The sequence below is a fragment of the Piliocolobus tephrosceles genome, chromosome 7 (assembly GCF_002776525.5).
Source record: "Piliocolobus tephrosceles isolate RC106 chromosome 7, ASM277652v3, whole genome shotgun sequence".
In the NCBI taxonomy this organism is placed as follows: Eukaryota; Metazoa; Chordata; class Mammalia; order Primates; family Cercopithecidae; genus Piliocolobus; species Piliocolobus tephrosceles.
In genome coordinates, this window is record NC_045440.1 from 16,100,171 (window position 1) to 16,119,463 (window position 19,293).

The 19,293-nt window shown below is 38.0% G+C and overlaps 1 protein-coding gene across 39 annotated transcripts in view; it reads left to right on the forward strand.

Annotated features, from left to right (window-relative positions):
- Window positions 1-2,316: 2,316 nt before the first annotated feature.
- Window positions 2,317-19,293, forward strand: part of PCM1 (pericentriolar material 1) — a 108,997-nt gene continuing 92,020 nt past the window's right edge. For 14 of the 39 annotated variants that reach the window (XM_026453931.2, XM_026453934.2, XM_026453930.2 and 11 more), the window contains exons 1-7: window positions 2,319-2,676; window positions 4,175-4,242; window positions 14,677-14,794; window positions 16,217-16,462; window positions 17,808-18,077; window positions 18,773-18,943; window positions 19,129-19,245. In XM_026453931.2, the coding sequence (XP_026309716.1) occupies window positions 14,699-14,794; window positions 16,217-16,462; window positions 17,808-18,077; window positions 18,773-18,943; window positions 19,129-19,245 (900 nt within the window). In that variant the 5' untranslated portion in view covers window positions 2,319-2,676; window positions 4,175-4,242; window positions 14,677-14,698. Of the gene's footprint in view, window positions 2,677-2,736; window positions 2,886-4,171; window positions 4,243-13,803; window positions 13,953-14,676; window positions 14,795-16,216; window positions 16,463-17,807; window positions 18,078-18,772; window positions 18,944-19,128; window positions 19,246-19,293 lie in introns of those variants that run through there. The other 25 variants (XR_003309364.2, XM_026453923.2, XM_026453932.2 and 22 more) reach the window with 11 other exon arrangements.

Here is a 19,293-nt window from a genome sequence, read left to right on the forward strand (position 1 = left end):
GTTCTCTTGAATGTGGAAAACTGAAATGCAGTTTCAGTGTTTATCTCTTAGAGGCCATTCTTCTGTTTCCTATCTACATTTCCGCGGACTGCTGCCCCTGATTTCGTCTTACCTATAAATCCTAGAGCTATCATTATCTCTGAGACAGAACACCCCTATTTTAAAAATCTAAATTACTAAAGCAGTCAGAGTCTACATCATATGTTTGGCATAGTGACACTCTATTAATACTAAATCGACTCATTTTGATAAAGTTTGTTTCTAAAAATAGATGTTAAATTTCTGAAAGCCAGGGATAATTTTATCGCTTTCTGGTTTTTTTCTTTCCTTCTTCTCCTACAAAGATCAGGAATGCTCATATTTGAGTTTGAGAACCTTTTTCAATGTAAATGTTTCTCAAATTTCTCCTGCCTCCTAACAAACAATAGTAGTAACATTCTGGGGCTTCATACATTCAGAAAACATAATGACTAGTAGATATTATAGTTTCATGCTTTCGAATTTATTGGAATTGTTTTAATGATAACAGCTTCCACATTTCAACGTAAATATTTCTCAGATTCCTCCTATCTCCTAACAAACAATAGGATTGACATTCTGGGGCTTCATAAATTCAGAAAACATAATGACTAGTAGGTAATATAATTTCATGCTTTTGAATTAGAATTGTTTTAATGATAACAGCTTCTACATATGTTTAATAATAATACATATGTATACAACAAAATAACGATGAGGGCTAATATTTTGGGCCTCAACATACACTAGTGTTTTCATATGCATTTTATTTAATTAAAAAAATCTTTAAGGAATCAGGCAGACCTCCTTTTAAATCTAGGCTCTACCACTTGTAGCTGCTAAAAGTGTGATTTATATAATCTTTCATTGCTAAAACGGGTCAGATGCAGAACCAGCCTCTTCAGGGTAGCTGTCAAGATTAAGAAAATCACAACAACTGAACTGCTTTACATTGTGCCTGGCATAAAATAAACTCTAAGAACTTTTTTAAAAAAATCCCTTCAGGGTAGGCAGCATTATTCCTTCTGCCTCATTTCATAGGTGGGGCAATTAAGGCTCAGAAAGGCATGTCGCTTGTCCAGGATCCTGAAGTGGTGGAATTAGGATAGGGCATTCCGGACTACAATAAACACCTGAGCGTTTAGCTGCTCGGTGTTCTCAGCTGCCACAGCACTTTTTTTTACAACACAAAATTTATTTACATCATACTCCACTTTCCCATCCTTAATTAAAATGAGCTCTTCAACGGCAGGGACTATATTTTTGCTACCTCAGTACTTAACGATACACACACAGAATATGAGGAAAAAGTGTCTGACAAACGAGTATTAGTGCAAACGATCAATGCACTCACGACTGAACCTACAGTGGCGAACTGCAGCGGGTTAGAAGAGCTTTATCTGAATTGTGTACCGAGATGCAGATCTACTGTTTCAGGAACAATTTGTTTTTATTGTTCAGACCCAGAAAGCAATTCCTCTTTTTACCTTTATTTTGCTTAAAAAGTTATCCTGTAATTACAAACTGCGTAAAACTAGAAGAATGCCCTTGCGCTCAACTAAAACTGACACGTGTTTTAACTTTCCAGTCAGGCACATCGAAGGCCTTGTCACTTTATAGATTTTTGTGTGTTTTTTAAAGACAGGATCTGCCAATTTACAAATCTTAACAGAGCTGTAACAGGAGAGTATAAATAAAAAGATAATTCAGAGAAAATTTACTGAAATTAAGTTTGGATTAAAATCATCTGGCTCTTTTAAGGAAAAAGGACATTAACCAAAACTGGCATTAATATCAACAATATTTATGATTCTCCCACTCAGGAGTACATATGACGTTTGGCAAATTGTTTAACTTCCGTGGATCAATCCCCTCATATGTAAAATCAGGAGGCTGGACTACATTGTAAGTGTCCTTCTGTTTCCACCTCTTTGGGACCGGGTTGGGGGTGAGGAAGGAGCAGAAGAGTGATCCCGCTCTTGGCTCCTTCTTCCTGCACCGCCGGAGCTGACACCCCCACGAAAAAACGCCACAGCGCCTCGACTCTTTCTTCATTGGTTGAGGGACCAATCCACTTCCGCATAGGCCTAGGGCCCCACGTTCCGCGATCAGCGCCGGAAGCACACAGCATGCTGGGATCTGTAGTCCTGCACCTGTGGTTGGCAGGCGTTTACAACACGGGCTGGGGGGGGGGGGGTGCGGTCTAGGTGGCATTCTGGGATACGTAGTTCCTGGGCGTGGGGGGCGGATTCGTTCGTTTAATCTGTTTTCGACTTAGAGAGCCAGAAGCGACACCACAGACTCCGGCGGGTCACATGACTCCAGCCTAGCGTGTAGCTCGCACTGCGGCTCCCGCCCGGGCGACTTCTCGCCCCCGCGCGGCCGTTGCCGAGGAGACGGCGCATGTTCCGCCGCGCGTTGCCCCCTCTGCAGTCCCCCCGCCCCGCTTCTCCCACCACAATGAGATCCTAAGATGGCGGTGGCTGCGGCGGTTGGCGCTGCGTAGCTGAGGTCGAAAAGGCGGCCATTGGCGCCAAGGCAGCCAAGAAACGTGTGGGCCTCTCTGCTGCGGTTTCCAAGGGCTGACCGCTGCCGGTGGCGGGTCGTGGGGGCTGACCGCCGCTCCGCCCTTGACAGGAGAGGCTGCTGCATGTAGAGGTAATGCCTGCGCGTCCCCAGCCCTTGGCAACCGAGGGCGGCGCGCCCCAGGGGCGGGAGAGTAACGGCTGCAGGACACTTGGCCCTGTTGGGTCTGGCCACCAGCCCACGCCTCCTCGCTAGGCTCCCGGGTCTTCCTGCCCCGGGCTTCCTGTGCCCGAGGCGGACAGTCCGCCCCCTTCCTCAGGACCGACCGCCGGAATCCCCGGGTGAGCACCTCGGGACGCGTTGGTGACTGCAGGACCCCCTTCTTCTCTCCTCGTCCCTCTTACTGGCCCTGCCGGGTAGGCCGCTCCGCGTCCCGGTGGCTCCGGGAATGCCCCTTGCGGGCGGAGGAAGCGGAGCGGGGGCTCTGGTTTGGGTGCCAGGGGAACTGGGTCGAGTTCTCAGAGAAACAGGCCTTGGTGGCCATAGTTCATCCCCGCGTTCCCTCCTGTTTTATGCTGTGGAGCTCTCGGTGTCCAGAGTTGGGGTGCAGAAGGGCGGATGAGGAGCGACGCGACTCGGAAGAGTTGCTGTTGGGCGTTGAGCTGGAGGATTTCCGCCGTCTTGGTGTTGTGGGAGCCGAGGGGCCGGGGGAGGCGTTCTTGGGAATGTTAATGTAGTTACTATTGCCCCTTTTTTCTCCTTTCCTGCAGATCTAGTTAGAATTGGGCCTAGAACCAGGGAAGACTAAATTGCCAAGTGGGACTGGGGGAAACGTTGCTTGATTTGCAGAAACTGGCGTTTGGGGATTAGGCCACGCCAGGGAGGCTGGGCGCGCCAACTTTGCATCCCTCGGCCCACCCCCCAGGAACTCGCCTGGTTTATTTTATTTTATTATTTTGGCCGGGTTGAGGTCTGTATCGTGTGTCTTACGGGTGAATGTTCGTGTTTGGGCGCTGGAAGAAGCGGGCTTTCTGGGCGCCCCTACCACCCCCGCCCCATAACCGCTTTCCAGACTCCACCTGCTGGTGTTCTCTGGTTACGGGAGTGGGTGTTGGAGAGCCTCGGGTGCACCTGCTCCTTCTTTCCCTAGCACCTTCCTGGTAAGGGCCACTAAACACCAATATAATACAGAGTTTTTGAAATGAAGGGAAACCTAGTATTTATGTAGTGACAGGGTTATTTTATTGTGAAGTACAATAGCTTTTAAATGAGCAAACATTTTAAAATCATCGGATATACGAGGTTCTTAAATAGTTTGAGTAACAGGAAGCTCTATCTATCAGAGGGGTAAACTTTGGTATAGACTATTAAAGGATAATTAGGGCTAACCATCTTTGTTATACTCTTCCGAAGTAGATACCACTTTGCTGTTTGGTAGGATTTTAGAAGTTTGGAGGATTTAAGCATTTATGCATATCACACTGTTTTCAAAAGAATTCAGGTAACTTTAAAATATGGATAAATTATATTTTTTCCCTTTTGATCTTTGTAAACATATTTTAGACCAAAACTGTAGTATTTGTTTTGTAAGTAATTTACTTAAGTGATATATATTTTTAATCCTAAGCAGGAAACAGCTTTGAAGTGTGGAGTGGGAAAGGAGCAGTTTCTGAGCTGCAAAAACTAGTTTCTAAACAGGTAATTTGACATTATGATCTGTATTATCCTTTGTATTAGAGTTGAAGAAGACTTTATGGTGGACACTGCTATCAAAATAACAGTGCATGACTGAGGACCCTCTCTGCTTAGTAAACAAACATTCTGGGTTCACCGCCCTGTTTGCTCTGCTTTTCGGCATGCTGCTTTGGCCTGCCCGTATATCTTTGTTAGGAAAGGCCATGTCATTCGTAATTGTTAAGTACTAGAATGGTTTATGCAGTACCGTTTGAAATTTATTTGTCTTCCCAGAATTTTTTAACCTGTTTGAATTTGTCCTATAACTGAATAGCCTCTCTTACCAAATACATTTAATTTCGGGTTCTCTTCTACAACATTCCTATTAATTGGCTGTTCATGAACTCTACTTTTTGAACTTGTTATACCTTGGCCGAAGTTTAGTTGTCTAAAATTATTATTCTTTTTTGTACTTCATTCTCCCTTTCCTGGTATAAAATTACTTTAAACATTACTTTTAGTGCATAGTCACATGCAAGTGACATAAAGGTATTCTCTGTCCAGTAGAATAAAGTCAGGGCTGTAGAATGTAAGTTTACTAGGAGAAGTTAAATAATTGTTTGCAAAGGACAGTTTGGAAAAATGACTAAAAGATAATTAGAAGTTTGTTAAAAGCTTTTTAGAAATAATATCTCTCATAAAAAACCTCAGAAAGAAATAATCTAAATTTAATTCTACTGTTAAAATTTTAAGAAAGTTCATTTTGAAAATTTTGTAGAAATCGGCTGGACGCGGTGGCTCACGCCTATAATCCCAGCACTTTGGGAGGCTGAGGTGGGCGGATGATGAGGTCAGGAGATTGAGACTATTCTGACTAACATGGTGAAACCCCATCTCTACTAAAAATACAAAAAAGATTAGCCGGGCGTGATAGCGGGCGCCTGTAGTCCCAGCTACTACGAAGGCAGAGGCAGGAAAATGGCGTGACCCTGGGAGGGGGAGGTTGCAGTGAGCTCACATTGTGCCACTGCACTCCAGCCTGGACGACAGAGCGAGACTCCATCTCAAAAAAAAAAAGAAAAAAAAACAAAGTTTTGTAGAAATTAATACATATTCTTACTTTCCACAAAAGCAGACAGATTTTTTTTTTATAGCTCTCCTGTGAGGATGTCAAATGAGACTTATGAGAAAGTACAAATAGGTAGTTGACGTGTATCTTAATTATAATTCTCAGTGGGTTTTTTTTTTTAATTGGAAGACTAACAAAACAGGGCAAGAAAAATGGAACTCAAGGGAAGGGTCACATGTGAGTGTGTATTAGAGTTAATACTAGAGTGATTGCTGTATGGTAGGCTTAGTAAAATAAACAATAATTATAAAATTAGTTATAAAATTTTCCTTTTAGCACATTGGGGAAGATGATGGATAAGAGGAATAAAAATAAAGGGTAATTGAGTTAACTTAAATTGAAAGACCTGGGTTTTTTCAGTGGAAGATTTGGCAATTTTTTTCTGAGGGAGGAAAGTGGATTTGAGACTTGGAGAAAGTAGTAAGGCTGTGAGATTCACAGTACAGAACTAAGAAGGCAACCGGAGATACATAGCAGTACTTCCATTTTTACAGATTTGATTGAGTGGCCCACAACGTGGTGTGTAATGGCTACAGTACTAGAGATACAGCAGTGTGCACAACAGACAGGGTGCCTTACCTAATGGAGTAAACTTACATTTTAAAAGTATATGTGTATGTGGAGTGTAGCATACCTTGATAGTGATCACAGTTAATGCCATTTTATGACTGTTTCCCCACTTTTTGACAGCTTAAGAATAGTAGCAGGGAAAACAGATGGGGTTTAACCAGAATTGAGTTGACACAATAGGCAAGTAGGTGAGGAAGTGAAGGCTGCTAGCTAGCAAGGCTTTTTTGGAATGACTGACTTGGGTTTGGGTTTGAGTAAGGAATCAAGGTATTGGTGGATTTAGGGAGAGAGAAATGATTAAGGGGCTGGTAGTATTCAGGAAGGCCAAGAGCAGTTTCAGCAGGAATAAAGTGAGAGAAGTAGAATGCAAAAACTTATGATCAGAAAGAGGAACTTCAGAAGTTCAGGATCCCGAAGAAATGATCAGTTCAGTATTGGAATAGAGAAGATGAGATGGATATTGGAATTGAGGCCAGAGTCCTAGAAAAGTCATTGCAAGTGTTTAGGTCATGAAAGCAGGGAATGAAGCAGAGAGTGAAACCGTGAGCCAGTTACTGTCAGGAAAATTACAAGAATGTCTTGGATGGATATTTTCAGAGGGAACTATGAGTAATTTAATGCCATTTGAGAAAAAAATAATTTTTTTTCTTTACTGGTTACTTTGGGTTTTTGTTGTTGTTGTTGTTGGAGGCAGAGTCTTGCTCTTTTGTCCAGGCTGGAGTGTGGTGGAGCCATCTTGGCTCACTGCAACCCCCTCCTCCTGAGTTCAAGCAATTGATTCTCCTTACTCAGTCTTCCAAACAGCTGGGATTACAGGCGTGCCCCACCACACATGGCTAATATTTGCATTTTTAGTAGAGACAGGGTTTCGCCATGTTGACCAGGCGAATCAAGTGATCCACCCGCCTTGGCTTCCCAGAGTTCTGGGATCACAGGCATGAGCCACTGCATCCATCCTGATTATTCGATTACTTTGAATTTGTTCTTTACCTTATATTCTTATCTCAAAGGTAAACTGTAGTCATAGGTATTTTCATGGTAATTAATACTGTGATATTCTATCGTAATACGTCTGTAGTAGGAATCCTGCAACAGGATATTCTTTTTTTGTGTGATGGAGTCTGCTCTGTCACCCAGGCTGTAGGGCAGTGGCGCAGTCTCGGCTCACTGCAACCTCTGTCTCCCAGGTTCAAGGGATTCTTCTACCTCAGCCTCCCAAGTAACTGGAATGACAGGCACGGGCCACCACGTCTGACTAATTTCTGTATTTTTAGTAGAGACAGGGTTTCACCATGTTGATCAGGCTAGTCTTCAACTCCTGACCTCGTGATCCGCCCACCTTGGCTTCCCAAAGTGCTGGGATTACAGGCGTGAGCTACTGCGCCCAGCCTAACAGGATTTTCTTAAAAAAAAAAAAAAAAAAAAAATTAGTCATTGAAAGTGGCTTAATACTGCCATAGTATATTTTCGTTTTTGTGTCTTTGTAAAAACGATAAGCCCACTAAGGCTGTCAAAAATAGCTAAATGAAACTTGGAAATAATAGTTTCAACTTTGTTTAGTAAAGTGTAGCATGAGTAGAAGTGCATGTTTAAAGTAGAACGATTTTATTTTTATCCCCGTTCAGCTGCCCATAGTACTGTCATCAATCACTTCTACCAATTGTTTTCTTATAGCTTCAGCTTTCTTATCTTACTGTCTTTCTGTTAAACTTGCCTGGCAAAATTTCAACCTCGGATGGATTTAGTGGAGTGTTCCTGCTGAGGCTTATGAGCACTGCTGGAAAAAAAAATTTGTGGTACTTGTTATATCAGTGAATAGTCTCTCATTTCCCTGAGTCCGTACTGCTCTTCAGAGTCATTCTCCTTTTCCTACTTTTCTACGATCTCTCAGACACTGCTGTCTCACCCTCACACTTAAAGTACAGTCTTTCCTCTTCACAACACTTAGGAGCACCCTTGGTTTCCTACCACCACAGCTGCTAGCCAGCCTACAACCGATTCCATCCTTTCTTGTTTTTTTCAGTTAAGGAGGTGTTCCTGTTCCTGTCTAAAGCTAATCGTTGGTCTTTTGCTCTGGATCCCAGTGGCCCCTGGTTTCTCACAGCCCACATGCTAGTTGCTTATCTCCTTTCTCTTCTGCATTTTTAGTATCTCCCTCTTTTTTTTTTTTTTTTTTTTTTTGTGAGACGGAGTTTCTCTCTTTTTGCCCAGGCTGGAGTGCAATGGCACAATCTCAGCTCACTGTAACCTCCGCCTCCTGGGTTCAAGCTATTCTCCTGCCTCAGCCTCCTGAGTAGCTGGGATTACAGGCATATGCCACCACACCTGGCTAATTTTTGTATTTTTAGTGGAGACAGAGTTTTGCCGTTTTGGACAGGCTGGTCTCAAACTCCTGGCTCAGGTGACCCACCCGCCTCGGCCTACCAAAGTGCTGGGATTACAAGCATGAGCCACCACTCCTGATCAGTATCTCCCTGCTTACCAGCAAATTGTAAACATACTCAAGATACTTCTATTTTAATAAAACTTTCTTTATGACCGTCTCTGCTTGCTTCTCATCATAGGCTGATTCCTTAAAAATGTTAGCTAATTACTTCCTTTATTATTCCCCTTCCTCCCAATAGTATGTTTCAGTTATGGAATTAACCCTCACCACCCCTGCTGAAATTTCTCACCAAGGTCAATAGTAACCGTGTTGCTAAATCCAGGACGATACTTCTCAGTCCTTCTCTTATCTAGCAAGGTAACTGGTTTCTTATCACATTCTCCTTGATACACTTTTCCCCTTTTGACAGGCTCTCCTGGTTTCCCTCCTTTCTTTCTGTACCTCATTAATATATTACTGTGTCCTTTTCCTCTGTCTCTCTATTTAATACCAGTGTATTTAAGATCTGGTCTTCTCTTACTCTTTATCGTCTCCCTGAGTCCTCTGTCCCACTTTTTGAGTGGATGACTCTCCAGCCCCGATTTCTCTCTTGAGAGATAGGTCACTATTTGTCAACTAGACAGTTTAATTGGGTGCACTATAGGCACCTCAAACTCAGCATTTCTATAACTTATCATCATCATCTCTCAACAAAGAAAACTTGTTGCTTTTCTAATTAGTTTAACTATGTGTCACATACCCAGTTTCTAGCAACCTAGGGTTTATCCTTTAACTCCTCCATTTCCTTATCGCCCACGTCATAATACAGTAATTTGCCCTTTTCTGTGTGGGATACCTTTCAGAGACCCCCAGTGCATGCCTGCAACTGTGGGTAGTACCAAACTCTATGTGTATGTTATTTCCTGTATGTATGTACTGTGGTAAAGTTTAATTTATAAGTTAGGCAGAGTAAAAGGTTAACAACTAGTAAGATAGAATAGTCACAAGGATATACTGCAATAAAAGTTACAAGAATGTGGTCTTTGTCGCTCAGAATAACGTATTATACTGTACCCACCTGTTTTCTGACCATGGTTGAGTATGGGTAACTGTAATCCTGCAATACCAAACTGCAGTAAGGGGGAACTATAGTCACCAAGTTCTATTGATGCTGCCCAGAAATTTTGCTTGAATTGGTATTCTGTACATCCTTAAGTCTTTTTGTTATTGGAATACTTTCTGTATTTCTGAATACTAGTTTACATTAATGTGTTTGCAGAATAAAATTTAGAAGGCACAGATCCTGTATTTTTAATGGTGACATTGAGGTGGTTAAAGAGGTTGGCATAAAAAAGAAATAACATGCCATTACCTCTTATGAGGGAGATACTTAATATTTTTGGGAAATGTTGGAAATGTTAATATGTTAAGAATTGATCCATATGCAATAATTTCTTTAGCTTCATACTTACAGTTTTACTTTTTAAAGGCATACTAATACTGTGCCTTCTAAATACATTTGGTATCATCATTAAGTTATCAAGTGTTCTACTCCCATGGCAGTCACAGTGTAACAGTGGATGAAATTGTTTATTTTACCAACTTACTAGATAAGATTTTACTAATTTTTCTTTCAAAAAATATTGAAAAAAAATTATTTTTCTCCAACAAATTACAGTGTACAGTTTTAAAATTGTTTTAAAAACTTATTTTAGTAGTGTTCAAAGTCATTAACCAGAAATAGGTCTTTGGAACAAGCTCTGCATTTTAGGGGGAATTTATTGTAATAGGAAAATAGAAGGTAAAACATTCTTTCTAGTCTTTTTTTAAGATGGAGTCTTGCTTTTGCCCAGGTTGGAGTGCAGTGGCGTAATCTCAGTACACTGCAACCTCTGCCTCCTGGGTTCAATTGATTCTTCTGCCTCAGCCTCCGTAGTAGTTAGGACTGCAGGCGTGTGCCACCAAGCCTGGCTAATTTTTGTATTTTTAGAAGAAATGGGATTTCATTGTGTTGGCCAGGCTGGTCTCAAACTCTTGACCTCGTGATACACGCACCTCGACCCAGATACATTCTTTTTTTTTTTTTTTTTTGAGACGGAGTCTCGCTCTGTCGCCCAGGCTGGAGTGCAGTGGCCGGATCTCAGCTCACTGCAAGCTCTGCCTCCCGGGTTTATGCCATTCTCCTGCCTCAGCCTCCCGAGTAGCTGGGACTACAGGCGCCCGCCACCTCGCCCAGCTAGTTTTTTGTATTTTTTAGTAGAGACGGGGTTTCACCGTGTTCGCCAGGATGGTCTCGATCTCCTGACCTCGTGATCTACCCGTCTCGGCCTCCAAAGTGCTGGGATTACAGGCTTGAGCCACAGCGCCCGGCCCCAGATACATTCTTAATACATTTATCTTACTTTACTGTTGCTTCATTATTCTATTGATAGAAAGTGTAGCTAACATACTCTTTTAAGATAAAAATGATATGTAATAATTTTGACTTAAATGTCTTTGTTTTCCCTTCCAATTTACGTTTCAAAACAATTGCTTTTAGTACTTTTAAATGTGGCATCACTTCTATTGCATGCTTGTTTTATTCTTCAATATTACAAATTATGTGATATATAGAAAACAGTAGTTGCAAAATATTTTATTTAAATTAGTCATTTTGGTTCACTGTATATACTTCTCTGGATATTAATTATTTTTTAAAGTTTTAAAGTATATTTCTAGTATAAATAATTACGTAAACTGTTTCCTGAAAATACATGAGACCGAAAAAAGAAGAAAGATCACCAGTGCCTACCCTGTAACCAATAATTGCTTTTGTGAAAGCATTTTAATGAAGTTTCTTAACTTTGTTTAAAAAATTTTATGTATAATTTTTCATACAGCTTTTTTACTTTTTTATATTACTTTTTCCATGATATAACGACAGGTTATATTGTCGTGTCTTCATAATTACATATTTTGAAGGGTACTTAGTATTCTACCCCGCAGGTGTAGTACAGTTTGTCTGAAAGCATTGATTTTTGTCCTTTGACGTTTAGTGTTATATTTTAATTTATCACAGTTATAGCATAATAACTTCATTATAGTTCTTTCCACCACATTTAAGGTTGTTTTCTCAGATTACTTATGAAGAGGTAGAATTACTGCGTCAAAAACTCAGTTTTAGTTCTTGATACAGTATTGCCTAAATGCTTTCCAGAAATGTTATACTGGTTTATATTCTCAATATAGTGTCTGAGAATTTCATTTTCCCTCTACTACCGTCAGAATTAGATAATAAGTAATTTATATGAAAGTTAGCAAATTTAATAGTTTATTTTTAATTTGCAACTGGACTTTGTATATTTGTGTTTTTTTTTGCAAACTACTTGTTTTGCTTATATTTCTCCAGTTTTATTTTTTTAAAACAAATTCTCTGTATAACAAAGGTATTAACTATACTTCATATCTCTTTCAGATTTTTTTTCCTCCCAAGCTCTGATTTACTATTCTCAGCATACTTAGGATTTACTTTAATATGAGTAAAATCTATTGAACTTTTCATTTTTTATTTCTTTGTATTATAAATTTAGTAAGTTCTCTTTTAAAAACCATTCCATTTTCTTGTCTTTTCCAAATCTTGTGTTTAAAATTCTGTTTTAATCTTTGACTATTTTGATGATGTGATATAAGGCAACCTTTCTCAGTTGGGAGAGAATTAAGCTCCAATACCCTAAGGCTACTGTGAATTAACTTTTTTTCTGTGTGTCTGGGATGGATGGTTCTGGATATGTACCATTCTTGGGAGAATTGAGAAAGTAGTGACTCAAACCATTTTTTCTCTCTTCTGTCACTGAGGTGAAGAATACTAAGAAAAACTGTTAAAGCTCTAAATGTATGTTTTTCAAATCTGTTAGCAAATAGTTCTATCAGTTGCTCACTCCTACATCATAGAATTGTTGTGAGGGTTAAATGACATAATGGACATAAAATATTTTAGCATGGTGTTTGGCATATAGTAAGCAAAATAAAATGTGTTAGCTGTCACTAATTTTTCCTAACCACATTTTTCTGGCTGCATGTAGTTGAGTGTTTTTGTTCCTCAGCTAGTACTAATTTAACCATATAGACAGCTAAGTTGGATTAGCTTTCTAACCTCCTGACCTCTGTTGCTATTCTTGCTTTTATTTTACAGATGGTAGCTTTTTTCCTGACTTGTTCATTCTTCCAGATAAATTTTAGAATTATTTTGTCAAGTTCTAAGGAGAATTCCAGTGGAATCTTAATTGGAATTACATTAAGCCAATGTGCATGTAGAAAAAGTGGTTGATTGTAATATTTACTTTCCCATCATGGAAGATACTTTTTCTACTTATTCACATGTTTTCGCCCATATTGTTTTATAGAGTTTAATAGTGCTTCTTGACATGAAGCCAAATTATTATTCCTAGACATTTTATATATTTGTTACCATTATAAGTGGCATCATTTTTCCCCATTATGTTTTCTAAGTGGTATTGGTGATACTTTGATGTTCTCTAGATTTTTAAAAACACAGACTCTTTAAGAATACCACCTTTTCTTTTATCAATGTTAATATTTCTGTTTCATATTTTTCTGCTTGATAGACTTTCTGAAAGAATGCTAAGTAACTGATACGTAGCATTCCTATTTTGGTCTTTATTAGGGATGTCCTTCGTGTCTTATTTTAAGCATAATGTTGACTATTGGTTTAAAATATACTTCTTTTCAACTCTTTAGAGAATTATTAAAGTAATATATGCTCATTAAAAAAACGAACAGTAAAATATAATGGGAATGGTCAATGTATTTGTGATTTTTAAGGTTTTTTAAATTAATATTTTGTTGAATTTTATCATTTTTATTTTGAGATAAAATTTAATTTGCTATATAATTTGTTGATGTAATGTGTTATTCTAATAGATATTCTAGCATGAAAACATCTGTGGGACAAATTCTACTTTTTCAGAGTTGATAATCCTTTTGATATTTTTTCTGTAGTGATTGGGATGAGTTAAGATCTCAGAATTAAAGCAACTTGGGTTTTTATAATTATTACTATTTATTTAATTTTAATTTTAATTTTTTTTTTTTTGAGATGGAGTTTCGCTCGTCGCCCAGGCTGGAGTGCAATGGCGCAATCTTGGCTCACTACAATCTTGGCTTCCTCTGTTGAAGCGATTCTCCTGCCTCAGGCTCCCAAGTAGCTGGGATTACAGGCACCTGCCACCATGCCCGGCTAATTTTGTATTTTTAGTAAAGATGGGGTTTCACCATGTTGGCCAGGCTGGTCTTGAACTCCTGATCTCAAGTGATCTGCTCATCTCAGCCTCTCAAAGTGCTGGGATTACAGGCATGAGCCGCTGCAACCAGCCTATTAATACTTTCTTATTGCCATTTTTAGCTGAATGACCTTGGCCAAACTGTCTCTTTCGAGTGTCAGTGCTTTTGTTTGTGGATTAATGGCTTTTCCTGTCCCTTGAATTTTAGATAAAATTATCTCAACCTCTCCTCTTTCAACTAGCACCCCTTCAACCTGTACAATTCCACAGCTAGTGGAAATCCAAAGTCTTCCGCAAGATTATGCAGAAATATTATTTTCTGATGATCATCTCTGCCTTTGAACCTCTACTTCCACCATTGCTACTGCTTTTTCTCATCTCTTTGATCCAGGTATGAAATTCAGTCCCTTTCTTGATTTTCCCATATACAAGCAAAAACTCCATTTTTATGGGGAGGATTTGAGTGTGGTAGTCTTTACCAAGATTTAGAGAAAGCACTAATACAAATTAAAGTAGGGTGGTAAGCATCACTGTTCTTAAAATGTCTTCTAGCCACTGCACTTTTGAATTTTTTGGCCCTAGTCCTGCTTCTCTTTCTCCACCTTCTTATCATCTTAGTATGGTACCTTCCTTCCTGTTAAAACCAAACTTTCTTCTTGTTTCTTGCAGAGCAGTTCTCCCCTCTTTGAATCTTTGGCACACAACTAATGCCTGTTTTCAGAGTATCATCTTCATCCCAAGTCCATTGTCAGAACAGAGATACTTTATTTCCTGAGAGAAGTTCTGGTTCTAGCTGTTTATGACATTTTTCTTACCTTATTGTTCTACCTTTTGGGACTGTGTTGAATTAAGTAAGTAATCTTCAAGCATGTAGACTAGTGTGCATAAGGTATAATCAGGGATTTTCTTTTCTCTGTCATTCCAGCTACCCAACTCATTTTAATCATAATATGCCTATCACAGCTAAATCAGTTTGTTTGTGATGTGGTTGACAGTGCCTCATTTTAGTTCATAAAATCAGTGCTTCAGTGATTATATTGCTACACTTCTTGGAATGATTTAAAAATCGAGTTTGTTTTTATTTGTTAAAGCTCAGTTCTTAACTTGTTTTGCAGAGAGTTAATTGTTAAAGCCAGTATGGCCACAGGAGGAGGTCCTTTTGAAGATGGCATGAATGATGAGGATTTACCAAATTGGAGCAATGAGAATGTTGATGACAGGCTCAACAATATGGTATGATACCTTACTCTTCATGGTGTGTTGTTGGCTATTGACGTTAAAATGCAATTTGCCCCCTGACCAAATTTAACTCACCGATGCTCTTTGTAAATACTTTCTGGCCAAGATATTAAGGGTCCCTGGGCCGTTTATTGTATTAACTGAAGACACGGAAATCAAATTGAGTTAGCTTTTAAGCCAGAAAGAAGATTTACTATTTATATAAAGATGTAAAAGTATTTTTTTATGGAAATCATGTTTAAGGCATGCAGCTGGGTTTTAGGAAGGGATTGGGAGAAGGAATTGGAAAGTTGTCAAGAATTACATTTTCACCACCCTAACTCTGCTTCTGAGTGCATCTGCCTAACCCAGCTTTCTCTTTACAGACCAGTTTTCCCTCCTCTGGTCCATGTGATATACTGTGGCTGTCTCGTCGTTCTAAAGTTTTTAGCTATGGTTGCAGTTATGTACTGACTAGTTATCTCTTAGTTCCAATTTGAAATTTTAAAGTATGATTATGCTAATTTGGATTAGATATGTTTCTTTTTTCAGTCTTTTGTGGCGAGGGTGGGGTGAGGTAAGTAGTGTAACAGGTTGGCAGAAATATTCACTCATAGATTGGGTGGAAGGACAATTCGTAAAGAAGGGGGTTTTGTTAAAATAAGGAAAATATCCCAAGTGGTTTACTATACTAGTAACTAAAAGAATCTTCCAATTGCATAAAGTGGGAGTTTACAGACCTTTTTGTTGAACGAATTAGGTTATGTGGGTATAATGAAGTAAATAAAAATGTTTCCAGTTAAAACTGTAAGCACTTTTGTAATTCCGTATTAGCTATTATCAGGTACATTTTTACCTATAAAAAGTGATATTTATTGCTTGCTAAATGCTAGATACGAATTCTTTTTAATCCTATTTTGAAGATGACAGTATTTTAGAGATTAGGAAACTGAGACTATAGGAAGTAAAATAAATAGCCTAGGGTCACACAGGGGAGTGTTTTTCCAGAAAACAGTAATTAGTTTTAGAACCTAGGTTGAATTGATTTCAGATCTTTTTATGATACATACCGAGTTTATTGGAGGTCAGTAAAGGTATTTGTAATTTATTTCTCTATTTATAATAGAAAATAACTGTAAAAAATCCTCTTGGAAATGCTCAGATTGATTTTAGGGTTGGCATTTGAGGATTTGTATTTGTTAGTGATCTTGATAAGAAAATAATCTATTTTCAGAAGGATGGGCTATAAAATTAGGGTAGATGTAATGAGGGAAAAATGGGTTAGTAGAAGTAAAGAATTGTCTTTAGGAGTGTAAGTCTGTCAAAAATGTTTTGTCATTTTTAATTTTAAAACTGACCAAAACTTTTTAATTATACCAAACTGTTTTCCTGGTTTGATAGAGACCAGGTTAACTTTTGCTTTTACTTTTTTTAAAGGATTGGGGTGGCCAACAGAAGAAAGCAAATAGATCATCAGAAAAGAATAAGAAAAAGTTTGGTGTAGAAAGTGATAAAAGAGTAACTAATGATATTTCTCCGGAGTCGTCACCAGGAGTTGGAAGGCGAAGGACGAAGGCTCCACATACATTTCCACACAGTAGATACATGAGTCAGATGTCTGTTCCAGAGCAGGCAGAATTAGAGAAACTGAAACAGCGGATAAACTTCAGTGATTTAGATCAGGTTTGTGAATTATTTTTAAAAATCAAGTTATTACTGTGAGAAATACTTGAAATGGATTAAATGATTTGTCTTAGGGATAGAAAATTGAGGTTTTATGTTATTTTTTTAAAAAGTGTCTGTGCCTACGAAAAGAATTTTAATCACTGGGGATGGTCCTGTGTTGTTTAGAGGGAAATGAAGTGTCATTTCTAAACTTGCTAAGGACATGTATTTCTGGACTTTATACTATGTTGTGCGACTAACTCAAGTGATTTTACTGTGAAACTAAATTTTGCTTTTTAGTAAGTGAATAAAATTGATATTAAGTAATGGGAAGTTCCAGTTTAGTAGATATATCATTGGCTAAGTGTGGGATGTGCTGGATTACCTCAAGTTTAGAATGAAACTATTTTCTATTTATAATCACCAAAATAAAGTTTAGATCTTAAAAGCAAGTAGAAATGATAATAAATTCTTCACAAATATTTTACTGTCAGGTCTTTATGTCATAGAGACACACACATTTCCAAAAATGTAGAAAGGTAGATTCAAGTAGGATAATGATGTTGGTGATGATCATGTATCATTTATTTGTATCTATCAATTATTGAACACTTAACTGTCAGTCACTGAGCTGAATGCTTTTTCAGATAGTTCTTCATATAGACACAGCTTCAATTACATTGATTCATTGGGTCCAAAGCCCATAAAAATACTATAAGCAAGTAATAAAAAGCAGTATGAGTTAAAATGTGATCCATGGTCCTAGGACATGTTGAGCATCCCTAACATGAAAATCTGAAACGCTCCAAAATCCAAAATTTTTTAAGTGCCGACATAAGTGGAAAATTTCACACCTGACCAGGCTACAGTGAAAACACAATCAAAACTTTGTTTCGTGCATGAAATTGTTAAAAATGTTGTATAAAATTACCTTCAGATTATGTGTATAAGGTGCACATGAAACATTAATGGATTTTATGTTTAGACTCAGGTCTCTTTCCCAGGATATATCTCGTGTTTATACATATATTCCAAAATTTGAAAAAAGGTGAAATTCGTAACACTTCTTGTCCGAAGTATTTTGGATAAGGAGTACTCAGTCTGTACTTCATTTAGACTAATCTTGTTCGTATTTATCGGTTGAATTGTCTCAACAAAATGAAGTCTAGAAAATGCTAATCAAATTTTCATATTTTAGTGAAAGAGTGTTACAGAGCCAAAACTATTTCAGGTCTTACTGCACAGCTGTTTGTGCGCACCTTCTGAATCAATATCTGATGGTGAAACTAAGAACGTTGGGGTTAAAACAAAATTTTGTCATAAGATTAATGTTTGTGTGATTTGATTTCTTTTTCATATGTAGAGAAGCATTGGAAGTGATTCTCAAGGTAGAGCAACAGCTGCTAACAACAAACGTCAACTTAGTGAAAACCGAAAGCCCTTCAACTTTTTGCCTATGCAGATTAATACTAACAAGAGCAAAGATACATCTACAAGTCCCCCAAACAGAGAAACGATTGGATCAGCACAATGTAAAGAGTTGTTTGCTTCTGCTCTAAGTAATGACCTCTTGCAAAACTGTCAGGTGTCTGAAGAAGATGGGAGGGGAGAACCTGCAATGGAGAGCAGCCAGGTGATAACATTTGTTTCTTTTGCTCGTTCTTTTCACAAACCTCAAAATATGAACATTAAGATGTAAAAAATTAGGTTATGCACACAGGAATTTTAATTAGGTGGAATTAAAGTGCTTCACTGATCCCCTTCCTTAATCTGCCAGATTTACTTAAAATAGAGTAAATTTCTGTTTATCCAAAATAATTTTAGAAATGGCATATTCAGGTTAATTCAGGCTTCTTTCTGTTTATTTGCAATATAGCATATTGCCAGTTTTTAGTAAAGGGGGATTGGAAGCAAAGTGATAAGTAGATTTTTGTAGGAATTTTTAAAAATGGAAATATAATTCTTTTGGAAAGTAGTTGCAAAACTATAATACATTTAATTTATAACTATTATGTAAACATTAGGGAAATTTATATAAATACTTTAATGTGCAGTTGTAGAAGTAAAATTTTTCACATACTGTAGATTAAAATTTTTCAATTTATTTTTAAATTGACAGCAATTGGAGTTTTTAGTGTTACTAATTATGTTTTGATTAAAATCTAAGCTGGATTCCGATTTTTTGCATGTATTAAATCACACAATAATCCAAGTATCTTTTGTTATCTTCGAAATAAAAATTAAACTGTTGCTATTGAACTAATTATCCTCAGTTTTATATATTGTGTACCTTCATGCTTTTTTTTTTTTTAAATATTTCCCCTGCAGATTGTAAGCAGGCTTGTTCAAATTCGTGATTATATTACTAAAGCTAGTTCCATGAGGGAAGATCTTGTAGAGAAAAATGAGAGATCTGCTAATGTTGAGCGCCTTACTCATCTAATAGATCACCTTAAAGAACAAGAGAAGTCATATATGAAATTTCTTAAAAAAATCCTTGTAAGTATTAGACTTTTAAAATAATATATTGAGTTATTTTTGTAGTCTCTCAGTATATATTTACTGATGACATTCTGTTGCCACGCCAGAGGAGTTAAGGTATTTTCAAAAAATCGTGCCATCCATTATAACATTTTATTGCCCATTTTAATAGCTGTATGATTTATACCACTAAAATATTTCAGGCTAGAGAAAATGAGGAGGAGGATGTTCGGACTATAGATTCAGCTGTGGGATCTGGTTCTGTAGCTGAGAGCACATCGCTAAACATAGATGTGCAGTCTGAGGCTTCAGATACCACGGTAAGCAGCTTTTTGGTAATTAAAGTGCTGGAAATGAAGGTTTAAACT